The 17,282-nt window shown below is 43.7% G+C and overlaps 1 protein-coding gene across 1 annotated transcript in view; it reads right to left on the bottom strand.

The window, feature by feature from the left end:
* Window positions 1–1,729: 1,729 nt before the first annotated feature.
* Window positions 1,730–17,282, bottom strand: part of PLB1 (phospholipase B1) — a 112,633-nt gene continuing 97,080 nt past the window's right edge. The window contains exons 51-57 of the mRNA XM_043543146.1: window positions 16,348–16,413; window positions 13,851–13,945; window positions 12,214–12,295; window positions 10,705–10,809; window positions 9,354–9,449; window positions 3,470–3,544; window positions 1,730–2,954 (exon numbers count right to left, since the gene is read on the bottom strand). Coding sequence (XP_043399081.1) covers window positions 2,733–2,954; window positions 3,470–3,544; window positions 9,354–9,449; window positions 10,705–10,809; window positions 12,214–12,295; window positions 13,851–13,945; window positions 16,348–16,413 — 741 coding nt within the window. The 3' untranslated portion in view covers window positions 1,730–2,732. The remainder of the gene's footprint in view (window positions 2,955–3,469; window positions 3,545–9,353; window positions 9,450–10,704; window positions 10,810–12,213; window positions 12,296–13,850; window positions 13,946–16,347; window positions 16,414–17,282) is intronic.

Genomic DNA, 17,282 nt, shown 5'->3' with positions numbered 1-17,282 from the left:
TAAGGTTGCAATTCAAAATGCACTGTAAATGAGGAAATACATTTCAGTGGCTTGATGGGTCAGAATTAACTAAAATTTCATTCATTTCTGGTGGGTCCGTTTAGAAACTCAGATGTCTGTCCAAAGTCTCTCATCCTACTTTGCTTCACTAGGCCAGTCTGTCTACTTAGCTGATCCAATGAGGTAAAAGCTAAAGGGTAATCTAAACACATGGACCATTATTAAAGGAAAAATGAAGCAGATGTGGTAAATGGAGAAATGTCACAAGTAGAGATTATACCCTATGTCACTGTGGGTAAACTACGGCCCGCAGGCCAGCGTTTTAAGCCAGCCCATGAGCTCTCACTGGGGAACAGGGTCGGGAGCCACACCATGCAGCTCAGCCCCTCTCCGGTGCTCGGGCCGGCTTGGCCCTGCTCCAGCGCTCCGGCCAGAGCGCTGGGTCAGGGGCCAGACCACGCGGTTCGGCCCCACTCCGGCAAGGATGCTGGGTTGGGGGCCACACCATGCGGCTCGGCCCAGCTCTGGTGCTCCAGCAGGGGTGCAGGGTCAGGGCTGCACCACACAGTTCCTGGAAGCCACGGCATGGCCCTGCTCTGGCTCCCACATGCTCCAGTGGCCTCCTCCAGTGCTCCAGCGGGAGGTGCAGGGATGGTGCCTGCGGACGGGGAAGCGTGCAGAGCCACTTGGCCGCGCCTCCATGTAGGAGCTGGAGAGGGGACATGCCATTGCTTCCGGGAGCCACTTGAGGTAAGCGCCGCTCGGTGCCTGCACCCCTGAGCCTCTCTCCAACTCCCTGCCCCAGCCCTGATCCCCCTCCAGCCCTCTGATCCCCTTGGTCCCAGCCCAGAGCACCCCCCTACACCCCAAACTCCTCATTTCCAGCCCCACCCCAGAGCCTGCACCCCAAACAGAGCCCTCACCCCCTCCCGCACCCCAACCCCAATTTTGTGAGCATTTATGACCCGCCATACAATTTCTATTCCCCAATGTGGCCCTTGGGCCAAAAAGTTTGCCCACCCCTGCCCTAAGTGCAGTCAGACTAAGAGCCAAGCATGAACAATTTGTCATTCATTGCTGCTGACTGTTACCTCCGCTTAACAAGCACAGAGAGAATGCGCTGCGTTCATATTTGCAATGAAACAGTTTTGCACACGAAACAGCTGCAAACTGTATGAGCTTTGGGGTTTTTTAACTGTCAGTAGAGCTCTTCATTTACTTCAGTCCACATGGGAAATCTGCAAGAAGGTATTTCCACCAAAGAGAAACTAAGGGCCCCATTTTGTTCCCTGATCTAGCCCTGATAATGGACTAGACAGACTACTGGTGACCAAGCAAGAGGGTAGGGGTGATGTTGCATAGCACTGGTTGATCACTTACAATGTTTCTGTGTTTCGTACAAGTGAGGCACAACTACTTCTAGTCTATATCTCAAATGCATTGATGCTTCCTGCTGCGAAGCTGCATAAACGGTTGTCAAAGAAGATGAAATGCCTAGCAAGGAGTCTTACAAACACACAAATCTTATTCACAATAAGGAGCTTTGAGAGCAGACTAAAAGAAGGCGTTAGTGGAGCTGTGATTCTGCAAACCTGATTATCCCAGTGTGTTTCATGTCCTATCTCCATTCCTGCAAAGATCACACAGGGATGAGATGGGAAAATCAGGGCATCTGTGTGTGTCTGGAAAAGTATCTTTTGGGTGAATGATGAACAGACTGAGTGTCCAAAGCTGCACAGCTTTTGCACTGGGAACCATTCCAGTTACACCTCACCCCCAATATTCATGATTCCTAGCATGGGAACAATACATCCCTTGCAAAAACACAGCAAATTAAAGTGCTCTTTGGCTTCCATAAAATTAGAATTTCTTAATTAAAATGGATAACAGGAAATTACAGGGATGTCAGAAAACAAGGTCCCAGACAGTCTGTCTCAGTCATCTCCCTTATGTCAGAAAAGTACAAGACAGTGAAACAGGTGATCTTTGTAATGTCCACCGAAGATCTCCTCCATGTTCCTGATCTGAATCTCCAGACAACTTCAATAAAGAACAGACTGCAAAGATTCCGGGTTGGGGTTTGCACATGTTGAAACAGGACCTTTGAGAAAGGTTTAGTCAGTTCTATTTGGACCTTTAGCCAGGTTAAAATGATTAAATAAAGCTTCCTTTTTCTTAACACCGAGTCTTATTGTATTAACACAGGGGTCTCACTTGACTCCAACGAAAGATGTTGCTGCCTTTCTTTTTGAATTTATTACCCTACTGGGGGGAATGGTTAACAGTCCCTAACAATGATGCCCAACCATTATATTCAACCCAGTGTCCCTCACAAAACAGGTGGGGAGCATGAACTTCATAAGGCTACAGCATACATGAATAGTTTTCTCACTCCATGCAGGGAACTGGCATCCCGAGCAATTTCAGTCATACAGAGAATTAGTGCATCTCGAAGGAGGAAGACTTCATGCATTAAGAAATGTTTGTTTCCTTCCTAGGCATGGCCAATGTGCAGCAGACACTGCCAGGTACAGCAAACCTTGTACTGTCCTCTGTCATCATGGTGACTGGGTAGAGAATCATTGGCCAATACCTGTACCTCCATTTTTAAATTGGCAAGTTTGATTAGCTTAAAAAAAAAAAGTTAGATATCAAAAGCTGCTTTTCCCCCTGTTCTCCCCATCACCTCAGTCCCAGTGGAGAAAGATGTAAGATCTCCATATATATCTGGTTTACAGAGCTGTTAAATTCACTTCTGTTGCTTTCTCTCTCCCATGCTGGTGTTTCTTGAGTCTTCTTGACATCAAAACCCCAATGAGTACAGAACCCGCCAGGACTCCACCTACTGCTGCCAAAATCACAGCCCAGTAAGGTACCGATGGGTCACCTGCCCCCAGTACTGGAGCTGTATTTTGCAATCCACTGTTTCTGGATGTGAAAAGAAATGGATTCTCCTACAAAGGAAGGAGAGAGGATTTTACTGGCCACAAAACACTTCTGAGCAGCATTCAGTCTATATGTCACCCATCCCCTATTGAGACGGGACAGTCCTTATTTCTGTAGCAATAAAAATTGACCATTTCTCCATTCTGTCTGTTGTGAAAGCTCCCCTCCCTGAACAGATCTATATTCCCCCCGCCCACAAGTGTTCCTTTTTATACATTTCCGATCCCTGCAGCTTTGGCATTGCTTCTGAACCCATTTATTGTAGATAACCAAATGCAAAAAATAAAACTGGTTGAAATGAGAGGTTCTCACTGGGGCAGTGATGCAGTTTTTCACTAAATCCCAATGAGCAGACCTTCCTGTAAACCTGTTTTTGTCAGAAAACCAGAGATGTTTTTGTGCTATTTAAACCCCTCCCCCCGCAAAATGCAATCTTTAATATGCTTGAATTATATTGCTGGCAAGAAGGAAAGGGAAAACAAAAGGGCCCCATGGGTGAGGCTATAGTGTGGTGTTTACTTACTGAGGTTGGACACTTGAGTTTGAATCTGTCATGGGAGAAGTTATTGTAGCTCTGCTTTTGACCAACTGGCTCCAGCTGAGGGAGAGAAGAGGGACAGCAAACCTAAAAGTGATGTTTTCCTCCAAAACTCTCCTGATTTTGGTGGGTTATACTGTTCTATCAAATCACACACTCCTTTGCACCCTCACGGGGTTCTAGAATATGATGGGTCGCAGGACAATTTTTCTGCCATTTTTCAAGTCCGGGACTAAAAGTATTAACTACTGTCCTATCTGTGGCAGATGTTAGTTACCTCATTCAATGCACTTCTGGAAGGTGCTCAGATACCAAGGGGATAGTAGTGGTATAGAATAGACTAGATCAATCTCTGCAGCCCTTACTCAGACAAGGAATTCACTGGGAATTTTGTTTACGTAATGACTGCAGGCTTTGGTCCATAAAGAGAGGCAGAACTTTCTCTTGCAGCAGTTTCTGGAGAGAATAAAAACCAGCGCAGGGTGAATGTGCCACTCCCTTAAACCACCTAGTATTGCATCTATCGAGCTCAAGTGATGAGAGAGGCGGGAGGGAAGAAAGTGCCAATTGCATGCTAGAGAGGCATAACATCATTATAGCCCCAGAGAGGAGACAGGGAAAGGGACTCCAGTAATAAGATTCAGATATGTTAATACTGGGAGTGCTTCCTGGCTCTATGGTATTGTGAAAAAGTAAAAGCAGAAACTGAAGGCAAGATGAGAGAGGTGAGCCAAGGAACATGTGAGGTGCAGGAGATAGTGCCTTATGTGTTAATAACAACAACAGAGGAGAAAGCTACATGGACAAAAACCCTCCAGAGATGATGTGAAGCAAACCAATGAATTCAAAGATTTGCTGACTATCATGGAATTCTGCTGCTGGGTAAAGGCCAGCATCACACAGGAGTCTAAACCCTCTGGCTTGCCTACTGGTGCATGCTTTGGAGTGAGCATAGGTTATCTTTGCTGTGCCTTGGGGGAGGGCAGCAAGCATCCCGAGGGGAGTTCCCTGTAACCTACATGATGGGTGTTCTGTCTGTGGTCCCCTGGCTATCTGTACACCTGGTACTTCCTGTGCCAGGGTGGGAAGGAATCTGGCATGGAGTCAAGAACAAGGGCTGATCACATGTGGAGATTTTCAGCAAGCAGATCCATATCACACTTGTCACTCAGTGTGGAATTGGAGCTCCAGCCTGCTAACCTGGGGCCTGATAGCACCCCCAAGGCCCAGCCTATGTTACAGGTGTGCTCTGGGTGGGAGAGGCACAATTCCCATTGAGTTCCTCAGCATGCAGAGAGAGTGCACATGCTGAACGAACCCTCTGGACAGCAGCCTGCTCTCTGCCATGCCACTGGCCAGCTCAGTGTGCTTGTGGAGGTGAGGTGAGCTGGGCTGTAGACCTGATAGACCAATGATTGGCAATGGCATGGTAACTTCTACATTAGTGAGACACAGTCAAATCAGTACCATTAGGAGTGAAAAGTTAGCTATTGTCTCACCCCGTACATATAGTATATTAACTTGGCTATATTTTGCAAATAGAAAAAAAGGACAGATAATAAAGTGGTAGATTGAACACTCCTGACATTTTCCCACTTGTTTTGGCCCTTCTTTAGCTGGAGAAAGACACCAATGTCAGGAAGCAGAATGATTTCCCTGGGGGACTTGATCTAGTGCACTGCCACAGCCAGCAACTTCAGCCACTTGCAGAAAAAACTATGTTGTGTCTTCCAAAAACCGTTCCAAGGGCACCATAATATTTGAGGATAAGGCCAGTCTTCTTGTACACTGTGGGATGGCAGCTACATTTGGGACCATTTGCTTGCTTTATTACGGACTGCCTGAACCTGTTTGTGCAAGATTTGTCACATGGTGATAAAATCAATTAGAACACACTAGCTATGGCGCAATATTATCTAGTAAACTATAACCATCAAACTCTTACTCTTTCCAGCTCTGTGTACTATTAAGTTATTGAGTGATGTAGATTAAAGCACAGCTGGCATGCAATTTAAGAAAAGGAGTTAATGTGTAAGGTGTAATAGATTATGATGAGATCTGTCTGCTTTTTATATAGCCCTCATCCCCATCGGACTTTTCCATAAGGAAAAGGAGTACTTGTGGCACCTTAGAGACTAACCAGTTTATTTGAGCATGAGCTTTCGTGAGCTACAGCTCACTTCATCGGATGCATAGCATATCGTGGAAACTGCAGAAGACCACGATATGCTATGCATCCGATGAAGTGAGCTGTAGCTCACGAAAGCTCATGCTCAAATAAACTGGTTAGTCTCTAAGGTGCCACAAGTACTCCTTTTCTTTTTACGAATACAGACTAACACGGCTGTTACTCTAAAACCTTTTCCATAAGGGTTACCCTTGTCCCCCTTCCTTCTTGACCTTCTATCAGCTGTCAGCCAGCCCTTCTAAGATGTTATTCTCTATGAGTAACAGGCAGGTGCAGGAGAGAGGCAACAGCTGCTTATTGTTGTTTCAACATCAATACCATGTTTTCCATTTCTAAAGTAGTTCCAAAGTTCATTTTCCTGATGGAAACACTGAAGAGAGCATAGTCTGTCTGTGTTCTCATAAACTAGTACTCAACTATTTTTAAACCCAACCCAGACCTACATTTTCTCCCTCCCCCAAGTCTTCAGTTGATTGGTTTAGTTTAGTTTTTCATTATCCCATAATCCTCTGGGGCTGGAGACTATAGGGGTTGAGTTTTATTTACGCAGGCCAATTATATAACGAACATGTTCACAGTAACTAAGAGCCTGATTTATAAACCAAAATGCAGCCACCTACTATTCACACAGGATTTGTGCTGTCCATATGATTAACAGTACCAGCTTCCCAGCTGATGTAAACAAGTATAGCTCATTGACTCCACTGGAGGCCATATAAGTACATATGGACAGTACATACGGTTCAAAAGTGGCTTTAGCCACAGATTTGTAAAACAAAGTTCCAAATGAAAGGCTACATTCTGCCTTCACTGACACACCCAAAGTATCTGTGTATCCATTAAAAAGAAAAGGAGTACTTGTGGCACCTTAGAGACTAACCAATTTATTTGAGCATAAGCTTTCGTGAGCTACAGCTCACTTCATCGGATGCATACTGTGGAAAGTGTAGAAGATCTTTTTATATACACACAAAGCATGAAAAAATACCTCCTCCCACCCCACTCTCCTGCTGGTAACAGTTTATCTAAAGTGATCACTCTCCTTACAATGTGTACATGTGTACATTGTAAGGAGAGTGATCACTTTAGATAAGCTATTACCAGCAGGAGAGTGGGGTGGGAGGAGGTATTTTTTCATGCTTTGTGTGTATATAAAAAGATCTTCTACACTTTCCACAGTATGCATCCGATGAAGTGAGCTGTAGCTCACGAAAGCTTATGCTCAAATAAATTGGTTAGTCTCTAAGGTGCCACAAGTACTCCTTTTCTTTTTGCGAATACAGACTAACACGGCTGTTACTCTGAAACCTGTGTATCCATTGAAGACTACCAGCATCACCAAAGCTATTTCCACTAACTAGTTTCCTTTCATTGGCAGTGTACAAGCCAAGGTTGAATTGAACTAACCTGTCAGCTCTAGGACTGACCTCTCCATAACAGAATTGAGGTACTTTATTTAATCAGGAGAGAGAATAAAAAGAAAAATATACAACCCCCTCCAAAATGGTTACAAATATCTGTCAAAGTCAGATTCAGGACTCACATAATTTGTCAGACCACTCTGTTTATTAGCAAAACGCTTTGCCAATGCACCCAGATGTGAGCCCTTCTCTGAGGCTAAAGATAACTTATTTATACAGCTAAGCCAAAGCCAATTTAACATAAGAGACAAAAGGAAGCAAAAACTGACAAATATACATACATATCTTATTTGCATACTAACGTTTACCAATCTCCTAGCTCAGTAGGAGCGCTAAGTTAATTAGTTTGAGGACCCATTGTCTCACACGCCTTAATGTTTCTCTTCCTGACAACTATATTTCAACAAACCCTTCAAGTAGCATTTCTTTAATGAATTCTAATTTCAATATAATTCATTCTACTTTCACAAATCCCAAAGCTGTATAAAGTCTTATAGTCTGGGGATGGGCACTGGGAAATAGTCCTAGGACTGTGGCTCCTACATCTCCCTGTGAAGGAGGAGCAGTCCCCTGTACATTTCCCCTGCAACCACAGGGACTGGGACCGAGTTTAGCCCTTGCACAGAGCAGGAGAGACAGCACACAAGGGATGGGGAGGGCTTCTTGTGCCTGCCCCATCCCTGCATACTCACACGTGGGGCTAGAGACAATCTGGCCATTTATGTGTATTGAGGAGAACTCCTCTCATTTGGCCAGCAGCGTGCTGAGCTCTTTCAGGGAACAAGACAGGGCTGCTGAGCAAAGCAGAACAGAAAAACAATACTCTCTTACAAGAATCACACACAGCCACTCCGTACACAGACACGCACTGGAGTGCAGGGACGAGGGGTTATACACAGACACGCACTGGAGTGCAGGGACGAGGGGTTACAAGAATACCACTAATATTAAACAACAAAGGGCTAGATCCTCAGCTGGCATAAATCAACAAAGCTCTGTTGATATCAGGGGAACTGATTCACAGTAGCTGAGGATCTAGCCCCCAGATCAGTTTTTTTTAAAAAGAATAAGAGCTCATTGTCCCCCATGGAAGGGTTTGTTCTAATTTGTGTAGGAGATGAGTAGCAGCCTTGACAGAATGAGAAACCCTGGTAGTGTGGAGTAAAGGGCAATCATGTCTGGGTAATGAATAAGGGGCAGTGGGAACTTATGAATGCCCCTAAAGAGGGGTTTTCCACATTGCAGCAAACATCCAGAATCAACTTATTACTTTCAATGCTAGAGGATCCTGCACAGTTACTTATTATGTAACACACGTCTAACTTCATTTTAGAATGGCCTAGATTCATCCCTGATTTATCCCAGCTTCTGCAGGAATAAACAAGGGTGCAGGACCCCTGCAGACATAAAGTCTTCTCGGGGGGATGTGGTGGTGGAACAAAATGTCCGCAGCTTTCTTCACAGCCCAGGGCCCCCGGGGAACAGCCCTGCCCCAAACCTTCTGGGCAACAGGGAATGCGCTGGCTCGTTCAGCACATTCCTTCTGCAGCGTCTGCTGACGGGACTCCCGCAGAATTCTAAACCTGCCATTCCCCCAGCAAAACTAGTCTGATGGAGGGTAGAAGAATAAATATCTCCTGCGCATCCCCTAGGGGTGAATGCCCCTGCAGTGCAGGGAAGTGAAATCCAAACTTCCAAAGTAGTAGCTGTCGTGACTAGCAGGATAGCAGCAGTATATAGAATGCTGGGGCATAAGCTCTGCAATGTGAGGTGGAACACGTTCTTATTATTACAGAAAGCAGGACTCCGGCTGCTGGGGAGCTAAAGAGGTTTTGTACAGATTCATTAGGAAATCCCATTCTCTGAAAGAAGGGAATACCCATTGAAGAGAAACAGAATCTTAGCAGATATACAGAACCAAATGTTTACCAATGTTGCTTTAATGAACCTTGGTTGCCCAATTGGGAAGATGTGTTCCTGCAGGGCATATTGACAGGACTATAAGGATTTCTCATTTTCCTCTGGAAGAAAGAAGAAGGATCATCTGCTAGGATGAGGTTGCTTTATCTCAGGCAATTGCCAAGGATTGCAGGCCAAGAAAGGCAGAAGAGAGTCCTGGTCATTAACGAAGTTAAACACTTATTGATCTATCCAATTATACCTCATTTATCCTTGTAGTATCTGAGCATTTTCTCACATGCACCTTCTGGGCTCCTCTGTAAAATATATATATATATGGATCTGTTCTACGACCTCTTACCATATTATTCCAGAGCGCTATGGCCATCTCAGCATGGCCTCTCTCAGTAAAATGAAAGCAATCCATGGAAAAGAAACTCAGGTCTGGCTTCTCATTCTGCAATTCAAAAAAATGTAATAATTCACCCCAGCGTCAAAGGATCCTTTCCACCTGGTAAATGAGACTGCTATTTCAGCCTCATTGGGCTCCTTTCTTCCTGCAGTTGGGGGCAAACACACATCTTGATTCCACCTCCAGGGGGCCACAGTCCACATGATTAGTCCAGATAAAGCAGAACCTACAATTTCAACCAATCAAGAGGCAGTGCTTGTTTGCGTAACATCCATAGATTTTTAAAGCCAAAAGGGCTCATCATGATAACTGACCCGAGTGGTTCCTCAGACTTTGAGACCCAGCATATCACACTTAAAAGCCAAAAATACTTGGCAAATCAATTTAGTCATTCTAATCAGTGTGGAGATAATGCATTCTTATTCTGATGCTGTAAACCAACCTAAGTAGCATCTCATTGCAGCTCATGGATTGCATCTCAGGAACCAAAGATCTAGTTTGATCTCCTGCATAACACAGCCCATGAAATTTCATCCAGTAATTTCTGCATAAAACCCAAGAACTTGTGGTTGAACTATCTAACTATCGAGGATATCATAGGGGCACCAATCACTGCAGTATCGACCCAAATGCTGAATCTCATTCAAGTTCGAAAGATTGCGATTATTTATTATTGTTTGTTGAATTCTTGAAGCTCAGCTTCAGTTTCTTAAACCTTTCAGGCAAATTTGGGCTGCTTTTCAAGTGAACGCCCAAGACCGTGGATCGATACAGTGGAAGCACAAAGGTTTTGTGGGGCAAGCTTGCCCTACTATTGCCAACATGGTAGCTATTCTTTGGTCTCCAGATGTCAATATTGCACCTTTCAGTAGAACCTAAGATCACTTCTTAAAATGTGCTGGAGTTCTTTGGGGATAAGGCAAAAGGGTAGATATTATGCAAAACTGGTTGGTTTGTGCCGAGTTTCACGCTAAGTTTTTGCATTCCTAACTATCACTGCATGCAAGATACAAGGTTAAAGAATGGAAAGAGAGCTGGTCGATGGCTTTTTAGAGAGGCGTCAATCAGTGCATTCCCAGCTCACATATTTCCTGAAGTCACTTGATGTCTCCAGCAGATTCACAAGCAATACACTCTTTCCTACTTTCATCTTTTCATTATTATTTTTCTGCAGTGCCCATAATATGCTAGAGTCTGTGCAAACGTAAAAGAAGACATGGTCCCTGCCCCACAGATATTACAGTCCAAAATAAATCTTCACGTTGGCCTCAAAAACGGTAGGTAATAAAACAGGACTCACGCTGTCTAGGGGGATGATGGTATTTCGGAAAAACGGCTGCACCACAACAGTGAAATCCTCACGCTGTGCATAGCGACCGCTGTTAGCCATCAGCATGCTTTTGATCTGTGTGGGTTTGCAAGATGCAAAACAAAAAGGTCATTTACAAGATTTATCTCCCCCATCAAACAAGGGTTATAAAATATGAGCCTTTCACCTCTCTAGATCATTAGTATAAATCCAGCCTAGATAGCAAAGAAAACTATTGAACATATGGAGAGACTTTCATAGAAGGAGAATGTGAATAGATTAAATGTGCAAAGATAAATGATTCTGAAGTGGATAAAAAGAAATTTTATATCTATTAATAAACACAATGCATAAATTAACTTGTGCAACTTAGCGCTATATGACATCAGTCATCTGCGTTGGGGCCGAAAGGCCGGGGCCCGTCTTGCCTCTCCCCCCTCCACCCGGACTCCCACCCCACGCTCTGCGAGGGGAGGGTGGAAAGGGCTGGGGCCGGGGGGTCGGTCTGCAAAAATTGGGGATTGGTCCTGCTTGGAGTAGGGGGTTGGCCTAGGTGACCTCCTGAGGTCCCTTCCAACCCTGATATTCTAGGTTTCTAAAAAAGGGTTAGGGCCAACATTTTCAAAAGTGACTAGTAAGTCTGAGTGCCTCAACTGACACATCTTAAAGAGACCTGGTTCTCAAAGGGTCGATGCTCAGTTGTTGTTTTTTTTTAAATCAGGTCCCATAACGGTGTCAATTTTGGCACCCAAAAATTGGGGCACCCAAAATTAGTAGTCACTTATGAAAATTTTGGCCATAGATGCTTATATGGAAAGTGAGAATATCCATTATTATGTTAGATAGGACAATAGTTTATGGTTATAAATCCTGATGCTTCCAGTCACAGATCAACTGTACCTTCCCCCTCTCCTGAGGTTAGGGAGAATTTTCCCTTATGGGTGGATTATTTCATAATCGTCCGGTACAGGGATTCATTCACCTTCCTCAGAAGCATCTGATACTGTTCACTCTTGGAGACATGATACTGAACTAGTTGGAGCCTGGGTCTGATCTGATATGGTAATTCCTATTTTCATAATAATGACTGACAATTCTTCTCATCTAATAGCTATTAGGTGGCCTGTGTGAAATCTGACTAGATCTTAGTTAAATTAATACTGGACAAATGAGCATAACCCAAAATAAACACCACTACATTGGCAATAATTAGCCCTTGTTTGGCAGTCCAAGCAAAAGAGCCAAAGTCTAAATAGGCCAGTTCTTTCCCCCATTGAAATACAATGGTAGGGAAGCATGAGGAGACTTGCATCACCACTGCCCAGACAGTAGCTGGGTCTTCAGTCTACACATACATCAAAATGGGGTCTTTCGCCATCACCAACCACATCTGAAAATATGCTACAGTTCTATGTGGAAGATGAGACACATGACAAAAAGGGGAGATGTGGCGGGGCACGGCAGAGATGAACAATTAAGGAAATAGAATCCAGGTGATACCTGAAAATCTTTGTTAATTATTTTCATTTCCTGTAGTTCAGGAGAGCTTTCCTGGGGGGTTAAGAAACATGGGCAAACAATCCTTGAAAGAAAAAAAAAAATCAAAATCAACACCAACCCTAGACAGTCTGTGTATTCATTAATAACATGGTGTAGTTCCAAGAAGCTCAAGATGGCTTAAGTTATTAAATGCAGAAATTAAATCACTAGACTAGTTTCAAGGTAGATAGAAGAGCTTTGGACAGCCACAACTTCCACTTGCAGTCAACAGGAGTTGCAGGTGCTCAACTCTTTTGAAAATCAGATCCAAACTGTTTAACATGACATAGCAGTAGCAGACAACATGTGTTAGACTTAAAAAATCTACAAATACGTGTTAAAGCAGCATTTCATAGATTCATAGAGTTTAAGGTGAGAAGGGACCATCAGATCATCTAATCTGACCTCCTGTATATCACAGGCCAGTAAATTTCACCAAGTTATCCCTGTATTGAACCCAGTAACTTGTGTTTGACTAAAACACACCTTCCAGAAAAGCACCCAGTCTTGATCTGATGACGTCAAGTAATGAAGAATATACCACTTACCTTGGGGTTTTTTCCCCTGAAGTTAATCACCCTCACTGTTAATTTGTGCCGAATTCCTAATCTGAATCTGTCTGGCTTCAGCTTCCAGCCATTGGTCCTTGTTATGCCTTTCTCCATATGATTAAAGAGCATCTCAGTACCAGGTATTTTCTCCCCGTGAAGTTACTTATACTTCTATATTTGATACACATATATCAAGTCACCTCTCAATCTTTTTGATAAACTCTTTTTGATTTGAAAGCCAGTTCCTTATTTACTTGCCTGCAAAGAACTGAGTGCAGGGTTTTGCACTACAATTGTTGGTCCTACCAGCAGGGTAAGGAATGAAGCTGAGTGTGGATTCAGGCATTGGGGATTCCACTGACTGTTGTAGGACCCTGATCTGGAATTGGGGCAGGTGCAAAAGGGCTTTGAAGTTTAGCAATATGAAAATTATACTGTGTTTGTGGCATGTTGCCCAGCTTCATTGAGTACCAGGGAGAGAGGTGGTGATGTTTGGCTGATGTTCACTAGAGTGCAGAAGCTTTTTAACAGTTAGGTAGGTTTCTGTAGGCCTAGACTTACTTTAGCCTTTAGTGTTCCCATGCTGACTAGTTCAGTGATCTTGAGTCAACAAGATAAAGTGTTTGTGCTTTGCTGGATTGAGGATCTAGTTTCTGCCAAAATAAAATGTTATATAGAGATGGATCAGAGCCAGAACTCCAGTTCCAAATGTTCCTGGATGTTGATGATGTTCAGATCCAGTTTCATCCTCTGTGGCTTCAGCCCAAAGCTAACTTTATAGTTGAATAAACAGGAATTCGGTAACTGCGATGCTGCCCTCATTTAAGTGCGTGCTACTTTTGTTGAAGTCAATGGGAGAGGGAAGAATTGGACTCAATATCATCATTATGATGTATAGTATCTGTAGTACCATCATTCTCAGGTTCAATAAAATCCAACAAGGTAGAGGCTTTTAAGCCCTGTATGGTTGCCTTACTAATACCAGTGATATTGATTATGCCTAAAAATAGCGTCCAGTAGAAATAGATATTTGATCTGTGCACTTACGTCCCTGGAACGACACACCCTGAAGTTTCCTTTTCTATCTGACGCAGTCCAGCGATCTCCATTATCTCCACCAGGTTGACAAAGGCTCGAGGGAGCTGCAGAGTTCAAAAAATCAGGCGTGTTAATGCACAGAGCACAATACAGTTACATAACAAGGCAGGGAGGCTACTTGTAGGAAAGAGTGAGTACAGGCTGCACTGAGAGAGATTAGTAGCATACAAGGGCAGTGTAGAGGAGTGAGGAAGATGTACAGTGGATATGAATCAACAAACTCACTGGCTGCCACTGCAGCCTAACTCACTGGAGCATTTCTGTTGCTCTACAGTAAATAGAGGCTTGCACACTTTGTTTAGCAGTCAGAATGGGACGTAGGGCTGTGCTGTATACTTGGGTTTCACTGCAAAAGTATGTGAATGTGTGATCTGGAGAAGGCAAGGCTGTGGGATGGGAGAGAGGACAGGCGAGGGAGCAAAAATCCTCAGGAAAAAAAATACTGGTCTCAGATACAAACCTGAATACAAAGAGAATCTATGTAAGGTTCAGTCTTGCAGCTCAGTCTTGACTTGTAGCACTCCTGCCCTGTGCCACGACATGGTTTTGCCAGGGATCTCCAACCTGACCAGCAACACCACCTCCTGTGCTAATCCTGGGCTATCATTGAGTGGATACCACCAGTTGTGCCAGATTTTTGATGTGAATAAATCTCTCTTGGGGGCTTGATGGAGAAAACCATTTAAACATAATTTGTAAGTTAAGTTGGAGTCAGCCCAGCGAAGAAATGCTTGGTGCACTGACCTGCATTTCAGCCAAGGTCCCACACACCTCTGTGCCCTAGGCATAGTAGGATTAAAACCATCTCTCTTCACCTGCCTGGCCAGTGCTGGTGTTGAGGGACAAAGCAATAAGCCAGATCCTGCTCTCTGTTACATCACTGTAAATTAGGAGTCACTCTGCTGAAGTCCAAGAAATTACACCCATGTAAAAGGAACACAATCTGGCCCTATATATGGTTCACTGATGTTATTAACCCTTTGACTGTGGTATTCAGAATTTGTCTGTGTGACTTGCCCACACAGCATTCTGCATCATTACTAGCAATAGGCATTCCAGTCCAGACCCTCTGACTCTGAAGCATTAAGCCCAGGGCAGAGTCAGAAGGGAAAGTTTCTTCCTCATGTTGATGATGGAGAATGTGGATAGTGTCCCATGGTTAGCTGCAGCAACTTGACTCCACCCTCATGGCTTAGCCAAAATATTAAGTAGCTAATTTAGTGTGTTTTCTTGGACTAAAAAAACCTAGGAATGGTACAGATGGGCCATATGGTCACCTCTTGCTCTTTGTAGCAGAGATCAGGTGCCATTGTGTTACAGTCGGTTCCGATGCTATCTATTAGACACTGCAACATTATGTGTGGATACGTGTGTGAGAATATGGGGTTATAGGTTCATATGTAGTGGAGTGTATAGGGATCAGTGTGCAGAGGTCTGTGAATGTATTATATGCTTGTGTATGAGTGCCTTGCCTTTAAGTCAAAATATTCTTCAGGGAACATATATATTCACAAACAAACAATTATATATTTTTCTTCAGTTCTTGGATGGTCCCATGACCATAGTAGCTGAGCACTTCACAACTCCCCCCTCCACTATGAGGCAGGGCCGTGCTATTATCCCCTTTTTACAGATGGGAAACTGAGGCATGAGACTAGGTGACTTGCCCGAGTTCACACAGGAAGTCTGGGATGGAGCAAGAAATTGAACCCATCTCTCCCAAGTCCTAGGCTAGTGCCCTAACCACTGACCTCTTCTTTTGTCCTCTCATGGTTATTTTCACAATCACAAGGGCTAGAAATGCAATTTAAAAAAAAACAAACCCTAAAAGAATGGTTTAGATTCTGGAGCAAAATGCCAAGGCGAAGAGTAGGCAAGAGAAGGATTCTGTAGAGTCTTGCGGTTGCATGATTGCATCATGTATAGGGCCCATAATTTTACTGTTCAGCTTCTGCAGTGTTTGTGTAGCTTTTCCCTCCCTCCCCCCACTGAAATGTGAAAATCAAGAACAGTCAGTTCTTCCTCTGCTCCTGTGCTTTCTCTCTGTAGAGGTGCAGGAGGCACTAACTGACATATACAGGGAAGTCTGATTCCTCAGGAAACATCTCCTAAATTCAACTGAGCTAGGTAGTCCACGATCTGATGACATTTTTGCTCATTCTCTTTTTTTATTTTCTTTCCCCAGCTCATGCCAGTCACATGTGGGAATTACTCCTGGTACCAAAAGGAGCCCTATTCTGTAGTTTTCCCCAAAGCAGCAGCCCACCACTTTACTGCCCATTAGCTAGCAAGGTCATTGGACTATTAGTCAGTGTTAACCTTGCTACTCTAGCTATCTGGAGAAAGGCCTTGAATGAAACATAATCAGAGATACTCTGTCAGAGGTGAGAAATATCTGAGTGTGATTGCCAAGAATTCAGCCTGCTAGAGTATCTTAAAACCTTACCTCCCGGTATAGAATATCAAGAGTGTCCTGAAGATGTTTTACGTAATTTTCTACTGAATAGGTCTCCTGTATAAAAGGAAAATTAGATCAGTCATTTTTCCAATGTGCAAGAAACTATAGCTGGAAAAAAAAAAAAACCCCAATGGGTCCATTCTATAACCTCTAGTCCCTAGCAAAGCCTGCAAGAGGCTAGATTCTATACTATTGACCAAATGCTCCTTTTTATCTCCAATAGCAGAGGCCTGTATTTTTTGAGCCAATAGCTACTGAGTTCTGTTCCTATTGTGACACATGTGCAGCTTGTCTAGTAATTGTGGCATTTCCATGTGACAAGATGACCCCTTAATCCAAATCCAATCTTGTTTTATAACTATTCTTGTCAACGTTCTTTTAAGGTACATTTTTACTCTGAAGAATGAATGAATAAATCATGTTTAATGTGTTTCACTGACTGCAGACCAAGTTTGCTCCATTTACAAACAGATTTGTTTTCCTAACTGCCCGCCCTGGAAATTAAAACTGGGATCTCAGAATCAAGCTGGGTTCTTTCCTCCAGTACATAATCTCCAGTAATAAATGTTTCTGCAAGCCAAATTAGGCACTGAGTGATACCTATGCAACCCCACTTTGCTCGTGGAGTTGTAAGGGTGTTATTGGACACATGGTGCTAGATTGAGGCCTCACTGAAAGTCAGTGGAAAGACTTCAATTTATATCAGTGAGTGTTGGTTCAGGCCGATAGTTTGTCCTGCAGAACCTTTACTCCTGGGGATGATATGTGAGAAGGAAAGAACCCAGGTTGACTCTCAGATCAGCATGGTAAGCTTGTATGGCTGGTAGTTAGGAAAAGACATTTCTACTTGTAACATGATCATATTTGCTCTGGTGCAGGGGTGGGCAAACTACGGCCCACAAACCGTTTTAAGCCGGCCCACA

Source organism: Chelonia mydas, chromosome 3, assembly GCF_015237465.2.
Source record: "Chelonia mydas isolate rCheMyd1 chromosome 3, rCheMyd1.pri.v2, whole genome shotgun sequence".
In the NCBI taxonomy this organism is placed as follows: Eukaryota; Metazoa; Chordata; order Testudines; family Cheloniidae; genus Chelonia; species Chelonia mydas.
The sequence above is the reverse complement of the archived record's forward strand: the minus strand, read 5'-3'. Positions and strand labels throughout refer to the sequence as shown.